The sequence below is a fragment of the Pygocentrus nattereri genome, chromosome 7, assembly GCF_015220715.1.
Source record: "Pygocentrus nattereri isolate fPygNat1 chromosome 7, fPygNat1.pri, whole genome shotgun sequence".
Classification (NCBI taxonomy): Eukaryota; Metazoa; Chordata; class Actinopteri; order Characiformes; family Serrasalmidae; genus Pygocentrus; species Pygocentrus nattereri.
This window is the reverse complement of record NC_051217.1, coordinates 28,520,162-28,539,952: the sequence shown is the minus strand read 5'-3', so window position 1 is coordinate 28,539,952 and position 19,791 is coordinate 28,520,162. Positions and strand designations below refer to the sequence as shown.

At 43.1% G+C, this 19,791-nt stretch overlaps 1 protein-coding gene across 8 annotated transcripts in view; it reads left to right on the top strand.

The window, feature by feature from the left end:
* Window positions 1-19,791, top strand: part of plekha7a (pleckstrin homology domain containing, family A member 7a) — a 114,529-nt gene that overhangs the window by 43,900 nt on the left and 50,838 nt on the right. For all 8 annotated transcript variants that reach the window (XM_037540239.1, XM_017711147.2, XM_037540240.1 and 5 more), the window contains one exon: window positions 12,143-12,226. In XM_037540239.1, the coding sequence (XP_037396136.1) occupies window positions 12,143-12,226 (84 nt within the window). The remainder of the gene's footprint in view (window positions 1-12,142; window positions 12,227-19,791) is intronic.

The following is a 19,791-nucleotide window of genomic DNA, read 5'->3' as shown; positions in this document are numbered from 1 at the left end:
AAACAGATTTTTAACCCAGGCTACACCCTCCCCCATCCAAACGTCTGGATGTCCTCATCAGACAAACAAATAAAAACCTAAATATAAGGGTGTATGTAGTCTACTTTACGAACATGAAATAACCTTAATTATCACTCCTCTATGTATAATAGTAAGAGTCTGATCTTTAGAACTACCTGGCTGATCATATGTGAGTTTGACAATAGGTTTCACTACCCTTTTTGGTCTAGTTTCAGCTTGGTCTGTCTCTTCAGCTAGGTTTATGTCAGTTTCTGATTCTGGGTCAGGCTCTAAAACTGTTACTTCACTAGGATCATGAACATCTACATCATGTTCAGACTCTGGCTCACTCATTCTTTGAAACTCTTGCTCAGAGTTGTCATCAGCTGATGAGCAATCATCTACAGTACTAGCTTCCACACAAGGAGCAGTGTCATTGTCGTGTTGTACCAGGTCTGCCGGCACAGTTGGGTTCAATCTTGTGAGACTATGACGTCTTGAAGCAGGATAGTATTCAGCTTCTGACTCTGAATCTGTAGTCTGCTCTGACTCTGATTCTTGCACTCTGGATGAGTCTTCCTCTTCCTTACAGCAAGTCCCAGTTCTGGTTCTTGGTTTAACCACAGGATGGTTGTCTTGGCCAGCTCTTGGGATTCTCACACTCTGACCGATAGGTAGCAGATGGTCTCTGTGAATAGTCTTCACTCCCCCTCTACCATTCTCAGGCTTTGTCTTGTAAACTGGAAGGTTCGGCATTTTTCCCACCACAACATAGGGGTTCGGGTTCCACTTGCACGCCAGCTTGTGCTTCCCTCTCAGTCCCAAGTTTTTTAGCAGTACTCGATCGCCAACTTCCAGTAAGTGGAATCTTACTTGCTGGTCATAATTTTTCTTGTTTCTTTGATGTCTCTTATCTGATGCATCAGAGGCAAGCTTGAAGGCTTGTTGTAAGTCTTTCTTGAGCTTGGCAACATAACGGGAATGACTGTCCCCATCTATGCCATCTGGGGATGTCCCGAAGCACAAGTCAACTGGAAGCCTTGCCTCCCGTCCGAACATGAGAAAATATGGGGAGTACCCAGTGGCATCACACTTTGTGCTGTTATAAGCATGAACCAGGTGTCCCATATGCTGACTCCAATGTCGCTTTTGCTCTTGACTTAGGGTGCCCAACATGGACAGTAAAGTCCGGTTGAACCTTTCCGGTTGAGGATCACCTTGTGGATGATACGGAGTGGTTCTTGACTTACGGATTCCCATCAAGTTCAAGAGTTCTTTGATCAAGCGGCTTTCAAAATCTCTTCCCTGATCCGAATGGATCCGTGCTGGAAGTCCATAATGCACAAAATACTTGTCCACAAGAGTCTTGGCTACGACTTGAGCTTTCTGGCTTTTTGTTGCAAAGGCTTGTGCATAGCGGGTGAAGTGGTCAGTTATCACCAACACACTATTCATGCCTTTTGAGTCTGGCTCTATAGACAGAAAATCAATGCAAACAAGATCCATTGGTCCCTTGCTTACAATCTGATGTAAGGGAGAAGCTCTCTGACAAGGTGATTTTCTTGTGACACACTGTCCACAGTTCTTTATGTACTCCTCTGCATCTTTTGACATTTTCGGCCAGAAGAATCTACTCCTAAGGGAGTCAATAGTTCTCTCCAGTCCCAGGTGTCCCATGTGGTCGTGCATAGATCTCAGCACTTCTTCTCGGAACTCCTGTGGCAGTACGAGCTGAACAACTTCATCCCCAGAAGATCGTTGACTTACACGGTGGAGCAGCCCATCTTTTAAGACCAACTTCCCCGTTTCTCGCTTCAAGCGCACAAGTTCTGAGCTGGAATCAAGGTTTTCTGGCCATTTTCCACTTTTTATGGCCCGCATAACTGGTCCTATCACAGCATCACTCTCTTGAGCCCCTTTAATCTCTGCTCTTGACATCTGTCTCAGCGACGTCAATTCCAGCTGAGTCGGGAATGCATAGATATCCGGAACACAGTCAGGAGACACAGTTAACTGGTCCACACACCTTGTGGGAAGCTCAGAAGTATCAGGAATACTCACTCGCTGGCAAATGGATTTCACACCAGACTGAGTGATAGTTTCCCAGTCCCCATAGCTCTCATGAGGCATGTTCCTCGAGAGTAGGTCAGCGTCTATGTTGTGTTTGCCTGGCCGGTACTGGACGTTGAAGCCATATGTCGATAAAGCAGCCAGCCACCTGTGCCCAACAGCATTTAGTTTAGCAGTCGTGAGTACGTAGGTCAGAGGGTTATTGTCGGTGCGTACCGTGAATTTTGCCCCATAAAGGTAATCATGTAGCTTGTCAACAACAGCCCACTTCAAGGCCAGAAACTCAAGCTGGTGAATTGGATAGTTTCTCTCAGATGGCTTCAACTTCCTGCTGGCATAGGCAACTGGTCTAAAACCTTCAGAGTATTCTTGGTAAAGCACAGCACCCAGTCCCTTTAAACTAGCATCCACATGCAGGATGTATGGTTTCTGGGGATCTGCAAATGCCAAAACAGGTGCATGCGTTAGACAGTGAATGATCTGTTGGAAAGCATCGGTGCATGACTGGTCCCATCTCTCGCCAAATGGTTCAGAGTCTTTCCAGTACACTTTGTCCTGGTCTTTTTGTTTTTTGCCCTTCTGAGTAGGGGCATAGCCCTTTGTGAGCTCTGTCAAGGGCCTGACTATAGCAGAATAATTAGCAACAAATCTTCTGTAATAACCACAGAAGCCTAGGAAAGATTGCAGAGTCTTCAGGTTGGTGGGCTGGGGCCAACTAGTGACTGCCTCAATTTTTGATGGATCAGGTGAGACACCATCAGCTGACACAATATGCCCCAAGTACTTCACTTTTGGCAAGCAGATTTGACATTTGTCAAGGGAAATCTTCAGTCCAACTTCTTGCAGTCGATCAAGGACCTTAAGCAGTCTCTCTTCGTGCTCTTCAAGGGACCGTCCAAAGACGATTAAATCGTCTAGGTACACGAGAACTTGTAATAAGTTCATGTCTCCAACCGCCTTCTCCATCAACCTTTGGAAGGTAGCTGGAGCTCCCATAATCCCTTGCGGCATTCTCTCCATCTGGTAAAACCCTAGAGGGCAGATAAAGGCTGTTTTTTCCTTGTCTTCTTCTGCCATGGCTATTTGATAATAGCCACTTCGCAGGTCAAGTACAGAGAACCACTTGCTCCCTGACAGGGCATTCAGAGCATCTTCAATACACGGTGTAGTGTACTGGTCTGGGACAGTTCTACTATTTAGCAGTCTGTAATCGATACACATCCTAACAGTCCCATTTTTCTTCCTCACGACTACAATCGGAGAGGCATAGGGGCTACGTGACTCTTTAATAATACCAGCCTGCAGAAGACTTTGGAGATGTTTTCTTACATCTTCGATGTCTGCAGGGGCAAGACGTCGGGATCGCTCACGAAAGGGACGGGAATCTGACAGCCGAATGTTATGTTCAACTCCTTTGGCCAATCCAACATCCCACTCGTGTAGAGAGAAAACACTGGCTCGTTCAGACAGTTTTCTTCGAAGTCGGGCTTTCCATTCCTCTGAAACAGGCGAATTTCCAAAGTTGATCAGATTGGGATCAAATTCAGGCAAAACAGCTTTATCAGACGGAATGGTTGCGACTGATTCAGTGAGGTGTACGTGTCCAATTACTGTGCCTACTGGTATGGCGGTTTCTTTCAAAGACTCATTCTTAACCGAGACTCGGAAGCTGTTCAGGTCTAAAGCACGACCTGGGACCACCATGGGCTGTAGCAACACACCTGCTGGAAGCGGGGCTGTGAGAGATTCATCCACCATCAGAATTTCTTGATCAACTCCGTGCTTCAGCTCAACTTTGCATGTGACAACAGAGTCACACTCAGGGGACAGGATCAAAGGACCTGGGCCTTGCCATCTTACATAGCCAACTACATCCTCTTCTTCTTTCACAGAACTTGTGGTATCGTTGGAGCTCCTCTGCTCATCCATATCACACAGCTCTATACCAAGGGCGTGGGCAATATCAATGCCATTTTCTTTGCACTGTTTCACAAGTTGTCGAACGTGGCTAGCGTTAGTTCCCACAATGACAGGGGTCTGATCTGAAGTTCTGGGGCTTGGGCAGATGAGAGCAAGTACAGTCACAGTCTTTTTTCTTCCCAAGACTTCTGCTGGATACTCAAGATCTACCACAACATAACCATGGTAAGGATAACTGAGGTTGGACTCGCTTAAACCCCAGAGAGCTAGACCAGAAACAGAATGAATAGGAACATCTGGTAGGAACTTTTGATACCAGGGCTCAAAGATGATGGTTACTTGTGAACCACTGTCAAACAGTGCGTTACACGGGTTTCCATTCACCTTCAGTGGCATAATGCTAGGTGGACCAACTAGACCATCAGGAATAAGAGAAGACTTGTGTCTGGGAACAGCACTTTTCTTTACAGCACAGTTAACTTCTCTCCCTACAGCGTCACTGGAATGAGGCTTGCCATTGACTGATCTCAGAGCATGAATGAGTTTTCTAATTACTTTTGCCTGATTTTCACGGTTTCTGCATTTTGCTACGAAATGGCCATCTTCACCACAACGATAGCAGAAATGCTGCTCTGCATTTTTGGGTGCTTCTTTGGGAAAGGATGCTGGTTTTGAGGCTTCTACTTTTGAGACGGAAGCTAAAGAACCAGGCTCAACTGTCCTCTTTTCAAACTTATGTTGAAGTCGTGTGACTTGTTTCTGCAAAGCCATCGATTCTGAGTCATGGGGTTTCTCACAGTGGTGTGATCCATTCACCGGTACTTGGTCAGCACTGGTCTGAGCGGGCTTGATCACCACTGCAGACACCATAGACTTCAGTTCTTTTATTTCACGCTTCAGATTCTGAATTTCAGTTTGTTTCACATCATTTTCCTGTTTTACTTGTACTCTTTTTGCTGAAGTATGAAGTTTTTGCTTGGAAGCTTCATATTCTTCTTCCATACGGATCTCTTTCAGAAGCTCTAGAAAAGATGGTGGCTCCATCTTTCTCTCTCGCAGACGGAGATGTAACAGCATGAGGTCAGAGTTCACAGCACCTCGTAACAACTGCTCTAATCTGGCTTTGTCAGCACAGCTAGCAGGAAGACCACCTCGTTGGACCACTTTCACCAGGGAATGTTCCAAGCGTCTGAGGAAATCAGATATCTTTTCACCTGGTTCCTGCTGCATCAAGCGAAAGGCGAAATACAAGTCATCTCCGGACTCGGCAGTTCCAAACGCACTTTCGAGTGCGTCAAGACACTCCTCTGCGCTAATGTCAGGAGCAGTTGCTCGAACTGTTTTGACTATTTCGAGTGCTGGCCCCTTAAGACTCTCCATCAGTCTACGCCTTTTCTCTTTGTCAGAGGAATTGCTTTCCTCAATCATGAGCCTTGCTTGTTCTAGCCAGTGCTCTAGCTGTTCTTCACCTGCAGGAGTAGGCAGCACTCCTGAAAAGAGTCGCAGTCTGCGATAACTACCACCCTCGTGTTGAGGTCTGGTCTTGTCTAACAGATCAGCAACAGCTCTCAGGATAGACTCAGTGGGGCTGGTAGGGCAATTAGGTTGAGGGAACACAGTGTGAAGGTCTTCAATTGTTTTACCTTCTGTCTTCAGCAAATTTAGCAGTTTTTGGCTGAACTGTGTAGCACTGCTTGGGGTTTCACTCATAGTGACAATAGGCCACCTCTCAAGACCCCGTGAAGACTTAACTTCTGCCGGAACATGCGCTGCAGTTAGGCATTCTCTACACTCACATAGGACCATGAGACTGCTCAGCTTTGAATTAAATGTTCGCCCTCTGACACGCACGCGACCTAGACATTTAACAGTCTGCAATGCGTCTTCCACTTCTGATATGTCTGTGTCTTCTGGGACGATAACTAAAAGTGCATGGGCCTCATCTAAGCCCTCACCCCGACACCAACCCTGAAGCGTTGTAACAAGTTCTGTTTGATCTGCCATTTTAGCTGTAAAACTGGGTTTAAGAAAGAAACAAAAAATTTTAAGCTAAGTTAGCTAATAGCCCAACTCTATCCTATCCCAGCGGTGCCTCCATTTATGTAGCGCCCTCGCTTCCCTTCCCCTTGTCTCTGGATGAAAGTTACTAAAACGAGGGGCTGCGGGTTCTTTTAAGAAACTCTTGACTATGTCAAACTGCTATATTATTCCTATAAACCTGATGCTATTAGCAGTTATGATAGATAGGCTGATTTGTCTTTAGCATAACTTAAAACTTAAAACCCCAGAAAGTAAATGCATATGACACAAGTATAATAGAGTCGATATAATTATATTCAATATAAAAAATAGGTACATATATAGTAATAATAATGCAATATATCCCTTTGTCAAATAAAAAATATACAAAAATATATATGTATATAGAATACTCTAGATAACTGGAATGAGCTCCTATTTCAAGCAGTCTCTCAATATCCCAATAATTCAACTAAACGACTCACTTTTCAATTGCAGTATCCAACTTAGTTCTAATACAAACTTAACAGATTAATAATAGTAGCTTTTAGCTTCACGGTAACTAAATAAACAAAACTCAGAACTAAATGTGGGCCCACACACACACTTCGTTGCAGGCCTGTGTCGTTGCTCGGGTACGTTGTGGCCGTAAAAACAGAAAATGGCCTCTTCGCTCGTAGAGCCAAATAAAGCAAGGTTACCTCTGGTAGCTAGTGGAGCAGTGGTCGGAATAGCGGCAGTCTCACACAACTCACGACAGGAACAGCACGCAGCAGAGCAGGACCTCCCTCCGAGCACGAGGAACTCTGAACAACGCGGCAGTTCAGAACGCTATCTGGTTAATGTCCTCCCTCGAAGCACGAGTGAACAGACCTCCAGTACTCAGAGTTAGCAGCGGTAGCTAATCAAGCAGCTAACAGAGCGCGCACACAGCAAAACTTCTTCACTGTGGCTTTGATACTCTAAATCAGTCCACTGTCAGTTGTACACTGAACTCAGCTAGAACAATTTATAAAGCTACAAGCTTTAGAACTCTCTGGAACTTCACAGAACTTTCTCCAAACCTCCTTGCTACTGCTATATCCCGTCGCTCTCCGTTCGTCGCTACTCCGCGCCTCTCTCGCTCTCGATCACGCTCACTCTCCCGTCTCTCTAAGTCCCACCCCCAGAGCGCCACCATAGGCTAGTTATACGGACTAAACCAATGAGATAAAAGTTACTCTAACTTGCTGGCAGAAAGCACATGTTGAGCTAGTACGTTCCAACCTAGCTTTGCGGGGGGAGCTCTGCTCTTAAAGAAACCGGATCATATTTTAACAAAAGTAAGCGTGTGTGTTTTAAATGAACTGTAAACACAAGAGAATATTTTACATATATTATAAACAATAAACAGATTTTTAACCCAGGCTACATAGGTATGTCTGTGTGGCTCATATTAAATAGAGCATTGCTATTCTGCATTATGCTAATGTGGGATCTGCTGTGTATTTTTGGACCAGAAAAGTGAGACAGACTTTCCCTTAATATCCTGTATGGTTTTCGTTAGGGAGCTTTAGGAACTACGGGAAATGAGATATAGTTGAAATTGCTTTAGACAGATCAGGCTAAAAAAAAGGCTGATATTAGAAAATTCTTCAGAATGTACAGGGCCAGGCCTGTGCTACTCAGGGGAGCCCAATCCTGGTCCAGGTGCATTTCCACCCTGGAGAGTTCATATCCAACACTCTCAACACTTAAAAGTGTTGGAGCTAAAGTCAGCAGGGTAGTAGATCTTCAGGACCAGGATTTGGCACCCCTGTTTTTTACGAATTCTCCAAAACCATTCTCAGCCAAGTTTTACTGGCAGTCCAGTGACTGGTGGTGGTGGTGAATGGAAAAAAGGGCTTAGACTAGACAAGAGGAAAAAAAACATCTAGTTTTGCCCAGTATGCCCCCTCAGACACAACCACTTAAATTTTTCACCATGCATGGGTAGTACACAAACCTCAGTGGGTCTTACAAAATCAGCTTCAGATATATTTTTACAAGGAGTCTTGAGTTAAGAACGGTACATCGATTTTTTTTTTACTTTTTTGATTAGCCTCATGAAAAATTAAACCTGCATCACGAAAGGCTGCTGGCAGTCTATTTTGCTGCAGTATCTGCTTGCCATCTAAACTGTACCCTGATTACACAGTCAATACACAATGCCACTCTTCCTTATTAAGTGTATGAAGCAAACAAGAAAGCTAATAGCTTTATTATCCAGCATATAGCAAAACATACATTTTAACATTAATGTTTCTCAGAAATGTAGCTGAGATTATTATCAAACATTTGCTAAATAGCATGAAATCTGCAGCAGTTATTTTTTGTGGACATGTGAGCTTTGAGGCCCCACCACCCCACCACCCCCATCCGTTGCCTGTTAAGTTGTCACTGCCACATTACACCACTTCTAATGCTGGCATTTCGCCCGTCTCACTGATGCTAGACAGGGCAAATGCAGCCGGTAACAACCAACAAATATGAGCAGTTCATGAGAGAATCTGAAACCCTGAGCCACGAGGTGACAGGTAGAAAAATGTGCTCTCTCTATTCCTCACGCCTCATGGCAGAAGAGTCAGGTTGAGTGGGGACAAGGTCATGTTTATGCTCAGAACAAAAGGTTTAGCTCGGAACCCTGGCAGTCTCAGCTTACAGCTTGGTTGGAAGCCAGCCGCAGTAGAGCTTAAGTACAGTTTCTCAGGCCTGGCAGATGTTTTGGATAATACAACACAGTGTTAGCTCTAATTTTCAGTGTTTCTTTTTAATTCAGAGAACTTTTGTTTATTCAAGTCATGTTTTGAGATGGATTGTTGGGTGTGGAGAGTTAGTTACATTGATATTTCTTTAACAAGAATGCTATTCTAAATGCAAATCTAAATGAATTGGAACATATAGTGTTGAATTAATGTTTAGTTCGTGATTTTACCTTTGTTGGAACTTCACTATAAATTATTATAAGTAAATATCTGTACTTAAACGACGCATAGATGTATTTAGATGTATTTTTTGAGAGATTTCTGCTTATTTGTTGGCTGAACTGCCAATTTTTGTATATACAGAGATCACCCATCCCATTTATTTAATAATTTCAAGTATAAGTTGTTCATTTCCTGGCAACAGGAAAAATGGCCAAAAGCGTTTATTTAGCAGCATTAAAATGTTCAACATTTAGGGTGTCCAGCCTTTGCCTTTGTTAGCGCTTTCATTGGTTTTAGGAGACTTGCGTTCCAGTGGCAGTCTGCGGAATTCAGAACTTATGTCTATGGAGTGATTCTGCTCATTTGCCGTCAAAAGATTCATTAAAAATCTCACATAGTACTCTGTCAGTGATGTGAATAGGAATAACCTTGTTCCTGCAGGACAGCCCCTCAGCAGAATGCTCTTCACCTATCCTCCACTGCATTTCAAACACAACTCGTCTGGATGTCTTTAAATAGACGTGACCTTTGGACTCCACACACTCACATGGCAAATGGATGTGTTGAAGCTGTGTGTTTCGAATCCCCTTTATAACATGTCAGCAACATGGGTCAAGCAACATGGAGACAATTATTTCACTTAGATGTACTCAGAGCTGTCCATTATAGAGAGAAACCTTTATGTTTTCTCCCTCTGCTGCTTTATGTAACTCTAAAGCCAATACTACTGATTCCCCCTTATGTTTTCAAATTCAATGCTGCTTAATGTCACTGTGATTTTCTTGTCATCAAGATTGGATTACAAGAAGTATCATGCCAGTTGCCAGTCGTATAAAGGGCTAATCAAGTAGCCATCTTATAAATGTTCAGATGGTGTTGATTTTGCAGCCACTTGATACTGATTGTGCAAATTTAGAAGTTTCCTCTTCTAACTAGTGGTTAGTGCAGTTCAAACAGGTTTCAAAAACGGCAATTTTTTTTGATGCAATGCAGAAAGCCAGTGATCCCTGTAAACATGCATTCCATAGTTGTGTAATTTCATGTGTACGATTTCTTTCGCTCTTCCTGTAACATGCAAGACATTTCTTTAGGTTTAAGTGTGAGTCAGGTGTATATATGTTGTTTATGTAAGTCTATGTATGGCACATTGCATATCTGGTAATGAAGAAATACACATTTAAAAAAAATAAATTAATGAAGAAATGTACACATTTTAATGCACAATTACTGTTTATTTGATGACTAACATATTGGGGGAAAAAAAAATGTGGGAAAACTGCAAAGTTTGGGGCATATTTTATATTATAGCTTTTTTGACAAACTATGTATAATAATGAGGTATTCCCACTTTTGTATACGACTGTATATATGACTGTGTGACTGTATTGTTTTCCAGATTTTTCCATTTAAATCTACAAAAAAAAAAAAGTCTTAAAAAATCTCAAATCTTATTAAATGAGTTGATGTAGTCATGTTCATCATGATGACAGCCAACAAAATGCAAGATATTTATCAGTGCACACTAGTGAACACAATATGTAGCACATTGGGAAAGAGCTGACATCTGTTTACTCCATGTCTCTGAAGCCTGCTGTGGACCAATGATCTTCAGGTCTGTTTGTTTACACTCAAGAGTGACAGCATAACTCCACAGGTGAATTAGCTGTTGAATTTGACATGCCCTGGTTCAGTGTCCTTTACAGATTTGTAGTTGGTGCATATAGCATCGGCCTCAATCCATCATTCTGTCATTTACTTCATCAGGTGGGGCCTCCTAGGTTTTCATGCCAGCTGGGTTGTCACGTCAACACAGACCTTAGACAGTGATGTGGAATAAAGTCCTGTCTTCATGACACAAACTTCAGTTTTAAAGATTGAAAATGCAACTTGCCACTGGATATTATGAAATCAGTTTCTGTCCCAGACTCTTCTATACATTAAGGAAAGCCACCATAGTTCTAGCAATTTGAAGTGATTTTTACAATCTAGAATAACTAGTCATTCAGGCTTCTTAGTGAAATAGCCTGTTCTGAAATTAAAGCTGAAAGTATATTAACTCTGACCGTTTGAGCACCAGTTCCATTTCACACAATGGATGTCTTAAGTGAACTGCATTTTTTTAGCTATTAAAATGGGTAAAAAAAAGCTTTTGGTTGTGAGCAGAGACAGAAATATGTCCTAGTTGCATGTAGCTTTATGTTCTACAGATGAAATAGTATGGACGGTGTTGTTTGTTTTTTAAAGCAGTGGGACATTAAACTTTAAAATATTGTAATTCCCTTGACATTCACTCTGCATTCGTGTGTATTCTCTTAGTGAATATTATATCTTTTATTGAACAGTACAATGAAAAGTCATCAGATCTCAACCTAGCTGAACACCTATGGGAAATTTAGGACCTGTGTGTTGCTGTGCTCTTTACCACCATCATCAAACACTAATTGAAGGAATATCTTTTGGAAGAATGAAACTGAAGTTCCTGAAACTTTGTAGTGCTGTGAAATGCACCAATGTGCTTTGAGGATGTTCTGGCGGTTCTGGGCAACATTTTATTCATATTTTTATATGTATATGTCCCCTAAATGTATTTTAGTCTGAAGGGCTGTTGGACTAGAAGAAATACTTCTGTGTAGAGAAAAAAAACGCTTAATTCAGCTTTGACTGTGTGCTTGTGTTCAGTGTGAATTAGCCATGTTTTTGTTCATTTGTGGTAAATCAGTCATTAAATTAGAGCATATAAAACAGAGAATTGGAGACAAACAATTGCGTTTCAAAGACATTATATGCTATATGGTTTTACTACAGACAAATTCAGGCTTTGATTGTCTTTGCTGTCTGTTAATATTGAGAGCAGCAAAATGTCAACTAGGATCAATAATTGCTGCCACGTTTGATTCATGTCAAGCTGCTTTACATAAGCTTATCTAAGAAAGCCTTTGTTAGCTCACCTAAGTTTGTAATGCCTTCAGAGAAAGCCATGGGCAATATCATCACATCCTGTCTTTTCTCCTAAATGGTGTGTGTGTGTGTCCGTGTGTGTGTGTGTCCGTGTGTGTGTGTGTGTGTGTGTGTGTGTGTGTGTGTGTGAGCGCGTGTGTGTGCACGTGTGCATGCTCGCATGTAAGTGGTAAATGGCCAAACTACCATCGTGCTAATGCTGTGCTGCTTTGTTTTTCTTTTGCCCTCAGCCATAACCAGAGGACAACAGTGTTCAGACACCCAGTGACAGGCCAGCTCACAACAGAGAACACGGAGTTCAGACTGCAGGAGCAGTGAGTGCCTCTCTTTCCTTTTGTTTCTTTTGTGTAATCTTTTTCTTTTTTCAGCTTACTTTTACATGCTGTGTCCCACTCACATTTTGCTCCTTTGTCTTTTGAACAAGGGCTACTGATCCGCTGTGATCTCAAACCTGCAAGGTGCACTTCCAGTAACAAAGCATTTTACTGGTAGTGGCATCGTATGCAGGCCTCAGAAAATCATATTTATAAACTGTGTACCTATGCATGCTTATACATGCAGAGTTTAGGCAAATATAACTATAACACATATACACATATGTGTTATAATATAACACATGGAAATTGTTTACGTGAGTCTTTGCTGTTAGATATTCTTAATCAATTTAATTACTTGAGAACTAATTAATTGCAAACGGTATTCTTTTCTCTATTTAGTAGTGAACAGTGTCATCTTATTCTAAATCATAGCTGTACTGGTTGAGTGCATTATGTAGCCATTCTAGACATCCATGTCACCTTACCTCAGAGTGCCCCAAACACTCTAGGTGGCTATTGATGCTAACAGAGCAAAGATGAGTAAGAAATCACATGTGGAGCAATTAGAATTATCAAATGATCAGTACAAAAATCCATGCTGCCTCCAACTCAAGGCCATCATATAACCGCTTCAGGCAGGGATATTAGTTCTTTTTATTTTCTACTTTTCTTTTATAATTACATGGTTGAAAACTTGGCACCACGAACAGCAGATATGTTTATTTCAACAAAATCACAGTCATGTTTTACTGCTGTATCAGGGAAACGTTGCCTCCACACACCTATAGTGCAGTGCATGATCTGCTCTGCAACTACAAAACTCTACTACAATTACAATGTAGTAAATCATTAAATGTGTTTTAGAAAGCTGTAGACTGTTGAAGAGTATGATTTGACTAGATCACTATTGAGCTTACAGTTATTTTACTTTCAAGTTAAAAAAATTAACTCAACTCAATGTGACAGGTTTGAAGGGCTTGTGTTTTGATGGGCCAAAGACAGATGGAAAGCTGGTGTGGTCTGAAACAATGATTAAAATGGAAATGTATTTGTACTGTTAGGTGTATGACTAAAACCACTTGAGACATTATTGCTTTTAAGGGTGATTTTGAGAATGAGTATTTTGTACCCGCTCAGAAATACCAAAACATATCAACACCTTTAAAAAGAATTATCAGTGTCAAATGATTTTTTGCAGTGCGTTGATGACATTATCAGCTTTATACTGTAGCATAATGGAGTTGCTAGCTGTTGTCATTGTCAGCTTTACCTTTATGAAATGTTCTTAAGTGGTGCCATGAACATGATGTCATGGGGCATTATTTTTATAGTAGCATGAAGCAGTGTCAGATTGTGAGCAAGCTGTTGCAGATAAGTGAAGTGATTTGCCTAAGATGTAATGGAAAGTGGGACTCTTTCTTTTGGTTTAGGTTATTTCCTATATATTTTTGTTTCTTTCAAATGCATAAAATACTAAAGTAAGAAAAATGTGTTGTGATAAATGTGCATAAAATGATTGAAAATAATATTTTTTGTTTATTCATAACATACAACATATATAACGTATAAAAAGCTAGTTATGTTCCATTGGAAATGTACAGTTTTGGCAGTTTATCCAGTTTACTGCTAACTTTTCTGTGAATCCTGATGCATTTCAGGGAATTGCTTTGAAGATAACAGAGCTTGTTGCAGCTCAGACTTCTCAGAGCCGCTGGCACAGCTCCAGCTAGAAGGCTATAGTTTGTTCTAGTATCCTATTTCATAAATGACTGAGTGTGCTAGACACTTCTTCCCTGGTCGCCCCAAGTCTATATCTGAGTTATCACTCTGTGTCTCATAAAGAGCAGCCCAAACTGTACATGCAGCTGGGGAAAAAAGGCCCTGCCCTCGATTCCAGTGCTCCCCTGTGCCATACCTTCCAAACTCAGAAACTCACCACTTCAGGCACATGATGGCAGCAGGCTGCTGAACTCAGAAATGCCCCCTAGTGTTTAAAGAATGTGTATAAATAAAAGAGACATTTCCTCTACTCAAACACTTGGACTTGATTTCTCTTCATCTGCTAGACCTGTGTTCTGCTCCTAAGGAGACCAAAGGGACTTCATACAGCGTTATGTTGGCATCAGTTTAGTGTTTGAACTGCAGCATTTTTTCTTGCATCATCCTTGGTGTTGTGTGAGATTCTGTACATTGTACCTTCTCCATCCTTTGAGTGTGATAATCCCTAAGCACTAGCTTTTGAAGTGATTTTTCTGGTGCTGTCATTTTTTGAACGATGTGAAAGGGAACTTTCTCAGAGACACTTAGATGCTGTCACATGTCTCCATATGCAGATTTCCGAGAATGTGAGTTCTGTGTACACAATGCAGATTTATTTATTTATGCATTTATTTATTACCTTGCTTACTTGATGCAGTGACATCAGTTATACATCAGAAATGACTGTGTTAACTCATCCAAGCTTATACAAGATAGAGCAAACACAATTTCATTATCTGCTTCCTCATTTCACACTTTCCTAGATAGATGTCTCCATTGTTTCTCCAGTGTTAACGCTGGAGTCCAGTTTTAACGGCTATCCGCTAGACTGTTGTAGCCCCAGTTTTTCTAAAAGTGGCTCAAATTAAAGCTGGTCTTGCCAAAGCCAGTCCTCTTTCTCTTTCCCATCTGCCTGAGAGCAGGAGGGCCCCGTTCTGATGGATGCGTCTCATTAACAGCTATGTGGGCGTACATGGCTATATGAGGGCTTCAGCCAATGTGTCATAGGCTTTCAGCATAGCAGCCAGCCGTAGCATCTGCTGAAAAGGGCTCAGCATGTGACTCAGCCCTTATCTGTGAAAATAGCAGAACTGGGCTTCTTTATGCAGAGACAATCATGTCTGTGTGTGATATATTTCAAAACTTGACAATTTCATAGAGGCGATGTGATAGCGATACCAATGCCAGTATTGATAGTTTGAGTATTATCCAATACAGCTCTGATATTTTTTCTTTAAAAGCTACAAAGCTTTAAAATGAGCTCTGTTTCAATTGAAGCAATTCACTGCATTCAAGATAATCTGAAGGTGGACTAAAATATCATGCTCAAACTATTCAAACACTACTACTACCCTAAGAACATGACATGACAAAGTGTGTGTGGTAATTCAGGCTTAATTTTTAATGGGATCGAAACATAATAGTTTAATTTTTCCACTACTATATTTGATTTATGGTTTTCTTCTAATATCAGCTCTGTATCGATAGCTGGTATTGAATCAGTGTCATATCTGCACTTTCCATCCGTTACCAAATATGTTTATTCTGTTTTGTACTTCTGTTTGTAGAATGCCTTTCTTGTTTTATTAACTTTTGCTGATTTGCTAGAGGCTTTTAATTGCAAACCAGGCAAGAATCATTGCATCAAAGCATAGAATAAACTTGGTAACAAGGGTGTCACGCCGCGGACAGATACTCTCAGTGTTGTCAGCTCCATCTCCCAAGATACTTTGGGAGGAAACGTGACTCCGGACTTCCTGACAGCTTCGGAGTCCATAGCAGACTCCATTACCCAGGAGACAGTGGGAGGTCACGTGTCTGGTAACGATCGGCCACGCACCTATCTCCGATCACACGATCTCACTACACCTGTGCTAGGTGGTCATGTGACTTGTTCAGAATAGTTCTTAAGCCCGGGCTTTAGCTAGTGATCTTTGAGAGGTATTGTTTCATTTATGAACATTCTCTTTGATTGCCTGTTTCTGTATTTGTGTATGACCCTTTGCCTGTTGTTTTTGACCTGGATTTTTGCCTTGCCCTTTTGTACCTACATGCCTGATTTCGGATTACTGGTTTTGACCGTTTTGCTTGTTTTGATTATTCTGAATATTGGATTACCCTCGAGTCCTTGTTTGCCTGCTGAGATGATCATCTATGCTGTACTGGTATCAACCCACGCTTGCTTCTGGACTTTTCCATTGTCTCAAGTAAATAAAACCATTTCTTTAACTAAGATCCACATTCGTCTGACCCCTGCTGAACTATAAGGGCAGACATGGGTCATTCATCATCATCATCGTTGTTAACCGCTCAGTCCAGATAAGGTTGCGGTAGCAGTTGAGAGAGCAGAGAATCCTAGATGACTCTGTCCCCCACAACTTCTTCCAGCTCATTCCTGGGGACCCCAGCCGCTCCCAGGCCAACTTGGAGATATAATCCCTCCAGCGGGTCCTAGAACGATCCCAGGGTCTTTTCCCGTTAGGCAGTGCCTGGTACACCCCCACCGGGAGGCGTCCAGGGGGTATCCTGATCAGATGCCCGAACCATCTCAGCTGGCTCCTCTCAATGCGGAGGAGCAGCGGCTCTACTCCGAGCTCCTCCTGGAAGACCGAGCCCCTCACTCTATTAAATAGAGTGTAGCCCGCCACACTATGAAGAAAGCTCATTTCCGCCGCTTGTATTCACCATCTTGTTCTTTCGGTCATTACCTACAGCTTATGACCATAGGTGAGGGTCGGGATATAGACCGATTGGTGAACAGAGAGCTTCGCCTTATGGCTCAGCTCCCTCTTCACCACTACAGTCCGGTACAGTGACCTCATCACTGCTGCCACCTGTCCCAGCCTGCGGCCAATCTCACTATCCCTCTTCCCATCACTCGTGAACAAGACACCAAGATACTTAAACTCCTCCACGTGGGGCAGGTCCTTTCCCCTTACCTGAAGTGGGCATGCCATCCTTTTCCAGGATAAGACCATGGACTCAGACTTGGAGGTGCTGATCCGCATACCAACCGCTTCACACTCAGCTGCAAACCGCTCCAGCGAGCGTTGGAGGCATCCATGTGATTCCGCCAAAAGAACAACATCATCTGCAAATAGCAGAGACGCCACCCTCCAGCCTCCACACATAATGCCCTCCTGATCCCAGCTACGCACTGAAACTCTGTCCATGAATATCATGAACAAGAGTGGAGACAGGGCACAACCCTGGTCTCCACTCCAGTCCAACGCTCACACTAAAAGAGTCTGACTTAATGCTGAGTATACGAATACAGCTCTCACTCTGGGAGTACAGAGATTGAATGGCCCGGAGCAGTAGCCCCAGCACCCCATACTACCAGAGGACCTCTCACAAGCCTTCTCCAAGTCCACAAAAAACACATGTAGACTGGGTTGGCAAACTCCCATGCCCCCTCAACAGTCTGTGAGAGGGTGAAAAGCTGGTCCATTGTTCCATGGCCAGGACTGAATCCGCATAGTTGAACCTCAGATTGAGGAGGAAAATTCGGTCAAAGTCTCCCTTCCAGCCCCTTGGCATAGACTCATGGAGGCTCAGCAGTGTGGTACCCTGATAGCTGGCACACACCCTCCGGTCTCCCTTTATTAAAATTAGGGACCACCACCCCTGTCTTCCAGTCCAAGGGTACTGTTCCCAAGGTCCATGCAATATTGCAGAGGCATGTTAGTCACGACAGCCCCACAATATCCAGAGCCTTAAGCATCTCCTGACGAATCTCATCCACCCACGGTGCCTTGCCACTGAGGAGCTTGCCAACTACCTCAGTGACCTCCACCAGGGAAATGGAGCTTGACATGCCAAAAGGAGTTCCTCAAAGTGCTTGTACCACCGACCAACAATATCCTTATTGGAAGTCAGAGTTTCTCCACAATTTCCGAATACAGTTTGGCCACAGGCACCCCGACTGCTCCTGTGTCGCTGAATAGTTGTCCAGAACCTCCTTGAAGCCAGGCACCCACAAGCTTTTGGCTACAGCTATGCCTAGCAGCTTCCACAGTGGAGGTTTTAAACAGGGTCCATTCAGGCTCCATGTCCCCTACCTCTTCTGGGACATGAGAAAAGCTCTCCCGGAGGTGGGAGTTAAAATCATTCTGAACATTTGCCTCTGACAGTCGTTCCCAGCATACCCTCACTATTCGCTTGGGCCTACCGGGTCTGCCCATCCGTCTCACCACCAGATGGTGATCAGTTGACAGCTCAGTACCTCTCTTCAGCCGAGTGTCCAGAACATCCAGATCCCAAGTCAGATGAAACGACAACAAAGTCGTTCATTGACCTTTGACCCAAAGAGCTCTGGTACCATTTACACTAATGAACATCCTTTTGTTCAAACTAGGTGTTTGTTATGGACAATCCCTGCTTGACACAGAAGTCCAATAACAATTCACCTTTCAGGTTTAGATCAGGCAGGCTGTTCTTCCCAATCACGCCTGTTCAGGTCTCCCAGCCATTGCCAACATGAGTATTGAAGTCTCCCAGTAAGACTATGGAGTCTGTAGGCGGGACCCTTTCCTGAACCCCACCCACTCGCTCTAAGAAGGCCAAATACTCTGACCTGTTGTTTGGTGCATAAGCAAAGACAACAGTCAGAGTTTACCTCTCTGCGATTTTAATTTGCATTGAGGCGACCCTCTTGTCCACCAGGACAAACTCCAACTGCACGGTCACCAGCCGAGGACTCGTGAGTATCCTCATACCCGCCCGGCGCCTCTCACCATGTGCAACCCCTGAGTAGGAGAGAGACCAACCCCTATCCAGGAGTTTGGTTCCAGAGCCGACACTGTGGGTGGAGGTGAGCCCAACTATATCTAGTTGGTACCTCTCAACCTCCTGCACAAGCTCCGGCTCCTTCCACACAGTGAGGTTACATTCCACGTACCAAGAGCCAGTTTCTGCCACAGGGGCCTAGGCCACCAAGGGCCTCCCTGCAATCTCCTACTGCCTATATGGCACTGCACCGCTCCTCAAGCCTGGACCTTGTGGGTGGTGGGCCCACATGATCTCCCCATGTTGCCTCTTCAGGTTGAGCCCGGCCAGGTTACGTGGGCTGCCCAGCCAGCAGGCGCTTGCTGAGGAACACTACCCCAATCTTGGCTCCAGGGATAGGTCCCGGTGACCCTCTCCCAGGCAGGGTACACGATTGTTTGTGTCTGCTGTGCATGGAGTTTTTGGATGAATTAGATTGTGGCTATATTATTACTGGATAGAGTAAGCATAATAATTGAATTATATTTTAGTAATGGATGTCCATTTTTGCCTCAGAAGCAAACTTGGCTTGTGAGCTCCAGATAGCTCCAATTTCACTGTTGCTAATTCCACATTAAAATATACCAAATCCACAGATTACCAGAGCTCCTATAGCTGAGGATTTTTCCATGACTATTAGATATGGACACAATATAGGATACACATGGGGGACCCAGGGGGATATAATGTTTATTAATTGAATGTAATCATGTAAGAATTAATCATATAGTGTAACCATAGTTTCTCTATTTTACATAAAATTTGAGTAGAAATTTAACTGGTCTGCCTGTGCTAGGTGGAAAGAGACCTCAGGATTCTCTCTCTCACTCACTCCCTCACTCACACACACACACAGTTTTTTTTAATCCTAAAATCATGTGTTTTCCCAACAGTCAGTCAGATTGTGGGAGGTGATGCTCTCTTATGCTGAGTCAAGAGGCTTTGAAGTGCCCAAGGTCAGTGACTAATAGTAGCCAACAGTGCATGCAGAACATGATCTTCAGAGTTGAATCAAAAAGCACTGTTCTTGATGGCTT